Source organism: Myotis nattereri (assembly GCF_964212035.1).
Source record: "Myotis nattereri genome assembly, chromosome: 2".
NCBI lineage: Eukaryota > Metazoa > Chordata > Mammalia > Chiroptera > Vespertilionidae > Myotis > Myotis nattereri.
Window position 1 is genome coordinate 215,504,901 of NC_138076.1, and position 7,230 is coordinate 215,512,130.

General features: G+C 66.7%; 1 protein-coding gene across 1 annotated transcript; it reads left to right on the forward strand.

Annotated features, from left to right (window-relative positions):
- Positions 1–3,262: 3,262 nt before the first annotated feature.
- LOC308514037 (palmitoyltransferase ZDHHC3-like) lies at positions 3,263–4,045 on the forward strand (the record flags this gene model as incomplete). The annotated part of the gene is made up of 1 exon (XM_081084065.1): positions 3,263–4,045. The coding sequence occupies one exon, from the start codon at positions 3,263–3,265 to the stop codon at positions 4,043–4,045; it is 783 nt and encodes a 260-aa protein (XP_080940191.1).
- Positions 4,046–7,230: the final 3,185 nt, after the last annotated feature.

Consider the following 7,230-nt stretch of genomic DNA (forward strand, 5'->3'; position numbering starts at 1 on the left):
GCATTGAACTCGACGCGGCAGCCCGTCCTGTTCGCGCGGGAGCCCAGGAAGCCGGTGATCCGGAAAGAACGGGCCCGGCGCTGCTCTTTCCTGGCGCCCCTCTCCGCGCCAGGAGAGCCGCCTGCGTCTGGGCGGCGGGTTCTGCCACCATCAGCCATGGAGAGGGAGAGGGGCCAGGGCCAGGCATCGTCTGCGCTCCATGTCCTCTGCCTCTGCTCCTCGCTGTGTTCCGGTCGGGACCCTGCTCCGGGCTGGGCTGCCTGCTCCGGGCACGTGACCCTGGCTTCCTGCCTGGGCTTCAGGCTGGGCAGCAGCAGAGAGCACCTGCCTCCTCCGGCCAGATGGTGGACACGGGCCTGCGGCACGGGGCCCAGGGGCCCTCCTCAACCTGGGAGCCCTCCAGGCTTCCCACCTGCTGTCCACAGGGTGCCTGCCGGGCCAGGGCCGGGCCAGGCAGCCCGGGATGTGTGAGCGTGAGGCCTGCAGCACGCGGAGCTGGGTGGGACCGCAGAGCCAGCAGGATTCCGAATCGTCAGAGGCTGGGAACCCCGCATCCCGAGGGTGGGGGCAGGGCGAGCAGCCCGGCAGAGGGCACTGAGGCTAAAGCGCCCCCAGACTCGGCCAGCTGGGCCCCAGAGGAAGAGCTGACGGTGGGACAGGAAGGAGCTGCTGGTGCCAGGCGGGCAGCAGCCGGGGGCTCTGAAGGCCGCCCGCACAGCGCCCCTCCAACCCCCGCCCCCCGCGGCCTCTCCTCGTTCCCCGTCTCAGCACTGGATGTTCACCCTCAGCTCAGAGGCCTGCCGGCTGCTTGCTGCTCCTTCTTGGCCGAAAGGTGGGCTGTGCTGGCTGCACACGGGCGCTCCCGCGGGTCAGGGAGCCTGAGGCCCGAGGGTTGGCCCGTGGGGTCTGCAGCTGGACCTGGCGCCAGGCAGGGGCGGAGCCGGCCACGCACCCTCCGGCCTGGAAGTGCCCTGGACAGTGGTCAGCCCAGGAAGCCGGGCAGCACTGCCCCACCCTGGCCACCTCGCCTCCAGGACCAGGGTCTGCGAGGCCGGGAGAGCGGGGAGGGGATGAGGACCGGGGTGGACAAGGACGTGCGCCGAGGGCTAGAGAGGGAAGGGAGGAGGGGCGCTCAGAGGCCCGCGCTCTTCCGCCCGTCCCAGGTCCCAGGTCCCCCTTCCCTGTCCCCCGCTCCAGCCCACGGCACCGCGCCCGCCGGGCCCGCCCGGCTCACACGTCACCTGGCAAGAGCCTGTGGGGAAGTGTCCGCCGTGGGGGCAGGCAGGTCATCGTCTTTCTCTGTCAGCCTCCGCCCCTGCCCACACAGGCAGAGCGCCATGGCCCAGGGCATTCGGGGCTGCGCTGTGATGAGATGCGGGAGCAGCCACTTGGCAGACGGACGCCTGTCCCCCCAAACCCACAAGCTCCGCCCCCTTTCAGGGTCTCTGCTCTAACCGGCCCTGCTGTTTGGAGATAATGAGGACTGCATCGCGCATGCCTGTGTGCGCCTGTGTGCACGTGTGTGCGTGTGTGCATTGTGCATGTGTGTGCCTGTGTGTATGTGCGTATGTGTGCATGTGTGTGCCTGTGTGCATGTGTGTGCCTGTGCGTGTGTGCCTTGTGTGTCTGTGTGTATGTGTGTGCCTGTGCATGTGTGCATGTGTGTCTGTGTATGTGTGTGCCTCGCGCGTGTGCATGTGCGTGTGTGTGTGCACATGTGTGTGCATGTGCGCATGTGTGTGTTGTATGTGCTAGTGTGTGTCTGTGTGTGTATTTGTGCCTGTGTGTGCCTTGTGTGTGCAGGTGTATGTGTGCCTGTGTGCATGCACATGTTTATATGTGTGAGTGTGCAGGTGTGTGCGCATGTGTGCCTGTGTGTGCCTGTGTGTGTCTGTGTGGTGCGAGTGTGTGCATGCCTGTGTGTGCCTGTGCATGTGTGAGTGTGCACCTGGATGGAGTGGGTCACCCTGGACAGAAGTGGGCAGTTTCATAGCATCACACCCACAGTCCTGGGGGACGAAGAGGAGCACCCACACAGGGTCAGAAAGAGAAGAGTGGGGGTTCCCAGCAGCACAGCCGGCCGGTAAACCCAAGCGATGCCCCCGTCACAGAACCTCAAGGATGAGACCCCAGAACAAGGTCAGGGCAGCTGAGGACCCGGAGGGACCTGCCTGCAGGGCCTCCGTGGGGCGCTCAGGGGACGAGGAAGACCCCACACTGGTGATCTGGCCCCGCCCAGCCCCCGCTGTGTCCATGGTCAGCTGCAGCGGGGAGGCTGCAGGCCCCGGTGAGTCCTCGCAGGACAGCCGCCTGCAGGGGGTGAGGCAGGCGGGGCGGGGAGAGGACTGGGCCGACCAAGTGGGCAGCTGGTAGCACCTGCGTCAGGGCTGAAACCTCAGCCCAGGATCCGGCACCAGGAGGGTCCCAGCCCCGCCCGCGCCCACCTGTGTCCCGAGCACTTGGCCCCAGCTGGTTGGACACCGTAGATCCCTTACCAGCCAGTGTGGCTGGTCCCGCCCCTTGGTCAGGAACGCGGCTGCCACATCCAGCTCCACGGAGCCTTGGGGACTTTAAAACGTTCCCAGCCCACGGAGCCCCCTTCCTCTACTGCCCCCGATATAGACAGCACCCCGTCTCCACCAGGGTTCCTGCCCGCGCCCCTCCCCGGCCCTGAACACCACCAGGACCACAGTCGCCAAAGGACCTTCCCAGGACCTCCTCAGCCACCCTCTGCCCTGCCCGGGGCCCTGGCCCTAAAGCTCCGCCCCCCAACCCGTCTCCCCCTCCCCCACACGGGATGCCCAGGCCTGGCCCCCCTCCCGCCCTGGCTCTCTCCTGGGTCCTGAAAGAGGCCCGTGCCGCCCAGCCGGGCGGCTCAGTGGCGGAACCTGGAGGTCAGGGTTCCATTCCCAGGCAGGGCGCAGGCCCGGGCTGTGGGCTCCATCCCCAGCGGGGGGCGTGCAGGAGGCAGCGATCCATGATTCTCTCTCCTCCTTGATGTTTCTCTCTCCCTCTCCCTCTCCCCCTTCCGCGCTCAGCACCCGCCCCCCCCCCCCCGCCTCCTCGGAGGCCCTGTGCCCGGCCCCGCCCGAGGGGAAGGCCGCCTGGGGGGCAGGGCTCCCCTTTCTGTGCTCACAAATCCCCGCGCCGCACATTCTAGAACTCTGCGCGCAGGCGGGTCTCCAGCCGGACAGGCCTGGCGCGCGCGGGAAGCGGGGCGCAAGGGGCGCGCAGGGACCGCCGGCGCCCCCTTCCCAGCGCGATGCCCGCGCCGACCCCCGCGCACAAGGGCCCCCGGCAGCCGCGCCGCGTGTGGTTCGTGCGGGACCCGCTGGGCCTCGCGTGCGCCGCGGCCACGTGGCTGCTGCTGCCGGGCGGGTGCGCGTTGCTGCTGCGCGAGCTGCTGGGGCCCGCGCGGGGCGGCGCGGACGGCGGGGCGCACGGCGCGCTCTCCCTGGCGCTGGCCGGCCTGGCGCTGGCGGCGCACGCGCGGACCCTGCTCACCGACCCGGGCGCCCTGCCCGTGGGCGCGGGGTCCGGCCTGGGCGCCGAGCCCGGGGGCCCCCGCTGCTCCGTCTGCGACCTGGTCCGGCCGCCGGGCGCGCACCACTGCCCCGTGTGCGGGCGCTGCATCCGCCGCGTGGACCACCACTGCCCGTGGGTCAACAACTGCGTGGGCGAGGACAACCGCAAGTTCTTCCTGCTGTTCACGCTGTACACGGCGCTGGCCGCGCTGCACGCGCTGCTGCTGCTCGGGGTGCCCGCCCTGCGGGGCTGCGCGCACGGCCGCCGGGCGCCCCGCGCGCCGCTGCTCCTGCTGCTCCTGGCGGCGCTGTACGGCTTCCTCTTCGCGGCCGTGATGCTCGCCCTCCAGCTGGGCACGGTCTGCACCGACCGCACCGCGAGGGCGCGGGGCGAGCGCGGCTGGCGGGCCGCGTGGATGAACCTCAAGGACGCCCTGGGCCACCCGCCCTCCCTGGCCTGGCTCAGCCCCTTCGCCTCCCCGCGACCCCCGAGGCCCAGTGCGCGCGACCCCGTGGTCTGAGGCGCGCCCGGCGGCCGTGGGCTGAGCCTCCAACAGGTTTTCAGGGGGGACACGCGACAAACGTCAACACGAGCCGCCTTGTTTCGGGGGGCACCAGGAGGCCAGCATGGCGGACCCTGTAAAAGCCGGGGTCCTCTTCTGCCCAGAAAGGGGGGGTGGGCGTAGGGCAACAGGTGAACCCACCGCAGCTGTGAGTAAAGCATCGGGAGTGGGCACCACGAGTTCCTGAGGCGCCTGTGAGCTGAGGGGCTGGCGACGGAGGTGCCCCGCCTGTGGGGTGCGTCCTCGGTGCCCTGGAGTGAGGACTGCCCCTTAGCAGCCTTTGGGGCGGGGGGAGCGGTGAGTCACCTGCCTTGGTGGGGAGGGCGAGTGGCTCTGACCGCCTAGGGCTGGGGGAGGGAAGAGGAGGGGGACACGAGGTCCCCGCTGCCCGGAAACCCCCAGCAGCCTCCGCCCTCCAAAGGGGGAACCAGCTGAACCCGGGCAGGGCCAGCAAGCTCCGTCTCTGGAAGCGGGAAAACCAACCAATCGCATCACGGACCCCATGCGATTCTCCATATTCCTGCCCGAAGGTGGGGTGGCTCCCAGAGCGCCGTGGCCAGATGGGGGGGCCGTCCTGGGGAGACACTGGGGCTCCCAGGGGCACATAGTGGCTGGGCAAGGCCTTCTGCCTTTAACCATCTGCTCCGCGGACACGTCTCCCCACATGGCCCCGTGGCTGTCGGGTGACATCCTCTCGCGGTGGGAGAGTAGTCTGTTGCAGAGAATGTCTTTCCTTGTCTCTGGCGGGGGATCCGTGACCCCCACCACAGCTGGTCCCAAATCCGTGCTCCGTGGGCCTGGGGCCCCCTCCCCGCACTCGGTCCCCTGTCCCGCTGGCCACACAGTTACCACGGCCGCGCTCCTCACAGGAGCCTTGGGAGGACATGTGCTCGCTCAGCCCACGTGTTGATTCCAGCTGCTCGGGGGAGGCTTTTATGCTCAGTGTCAGCAGCAGCTCTAATTGCGTGTTTAGCCCTGGGCTTGAGGACCCGGCGGGGAAAGCCTTTCAATGAGGAAGCAAGAGGCTGACGCCCCTCAGGCAGGATTCCCAGGGCCCGGGGCGCTGGGGTCTTCCCGGGTGAAGGAATCGATGTCGGGAGCCGATGGGGTAAATTATGGGATAACTTTTCTATGAACAAGAGCCCGTCAAGGCCCCCAGACATCGCGTGACTTCGGGGAGAAGCGGGTCTGGGGGAGGTTGAGGCCACAGCTCCCCGGTCTGACCTCTCGCTGGGGCCTCTGAGCCGGTCACAGGCCCTGGGGGGCGTGGGACCCCTTTTCCAGGCAGCAGGGACGTTCACCTGGGGGTTCCCAGGGACCAGCTGGGGGTGAACGGAAAGAGGATTCAGATAGACACTCACACCTGGAAATGGTTGCCATGGACCCTGGCCAGTGTGGCTCAGTGGGTCCCGGGTTCAATTCCAGTTTACGGCACGTACCTCGGTTACAGGCTCCTCCCCAGCCCAGGCCTGGTCAGGGCGCGTGCAGGCGGCGACCAATCAGTGTGTTTCTCTCACATTGCTGTTTCTCTCAGTCTCTCCCTCGCTCTCCCACTCTCTAAAAACCAATGGAAAAATATCCTCCGGGGAGGATTAAAATTTAAAAAATGGTTGCGATGGTCAGCCCAGCTCCCGTGGCGACGGAGGTGAGGAGTCCCAGGACCCCGTCTGCCGTCCGGGGCTGAGGAGGGCAGTGGGGGAGGTTCCAGTCCGAGTCTGAGTCCAAAGCCAGGGAGGCCTGTCCAGCGCCGAGACCAGCAGACGGGGTCCTGTCCCTCGCTCCGCCTTCCTGCCCCACAGGCCTCGGGGGACGGGGTGGGTCCCCCCACACTCGGGGCCTGTGCCTTACTCTTCCAATTTTTTAAAAAAATACATTTTTATTGACTTCAGAGAGGAAGGGAGAGGAAGAGAGAGATAGAAACATCAGTGATGAGAGAGAATTATGGATCGGCTGCCTCCTGCACGCCCCCTACTGGGGGCTGAGCCCACAACCCGGGCCTGTGCCCTGACTGGGAATCGAGCTGTGACCTCCTGGTTCATAGGTCGCTGCTGAACCAATGAGCCACACAGGCCAGGCTCAGTCTTCAGATTTAAATGCTGATCTCTCCCAGAATCGTAGACACGCCCTGGAATAAGGTGACACCAGGTGTCTGGGCACCGTGGCCCAGTCACGTCTACACAGGAAATTACCCAGCACAGGGGCAGAGGCGCAGGGGCCTGAGGGCCTGGAGCACTCACCTGCCCACCCCACGGCCCGGGCCGCCCGCCCTTCACCTGGTCCGTCTGCTGGTCACACCTGCCTGCCAGGCCCCCGAGGCCTGGCCGTGCCCCCTCCTCTGTCTCGCTCCAGGCAGCAGGGCCGGGCAGAGGCCGCACGCTGCTCCCAGGGTCAGCGAGACACCGGCACATCCTCGCGGCCTCGGCAGTGCAGACGGCGGTGTCCGCGGTGTGGCCCGCGGGTCCCCAGAGGCTGACCCAGGTGAAGGGCGGGGCTGCACAAGGCTGGGCAGGGGCTCCTCCAGGCTGTCAGCCCCGCCTGCGCTTCACCCGTGTGCTGGGTCATCGTGTGTGTGGACGTGACTGGGCCACGGCGCCCAGTAGCTGCTTAAACCTTATCCCGGGGCGTGTCTAGGATTCTGGGTGAGATTCGCATTTAAATCGGGAGCCTGCGGCCGCCACCAGAGAGGTCTGACCGAAAATAGGTGGCTTGTTCCTTGGCCACCGGACATAAAGGCAGCGGAGGAGGGAGTGTGCTCCGAGGGCCAGCTGGTCTGGAAGCTTCTGGAAAAGGCAAGTTGGGCTGGGCAACGTGCAAGCAGCAAACACATCTGCAAAGATGGGGAGTGGGGAGCAGAGCCAGGGCCTGGGGTGATGCTGCAGCAGGTGCAGAGGCTCCCAGGAGCCCCAAATGGCAGGTGTGGGTTAGGGTTAGGGTTAGGGTTAGGGTTAGGGTTCCAGTTATGGTTTGGGTTCAGTTTAGGGCTAGGGTTAGGGCTAGAGGTTAGGATTAGGGTTAATGTTAGGCTTAGGGTTACAGTTAGGGTTAGGGCTAGAGCTAGTGTTAGGGTTAGGGTTAGGGTTAGGGTTAGGATTAGGGTTAAGGTTAGGATTAGGGTTAGGGCTAGGTTTAGAGTTTGTGTTAGG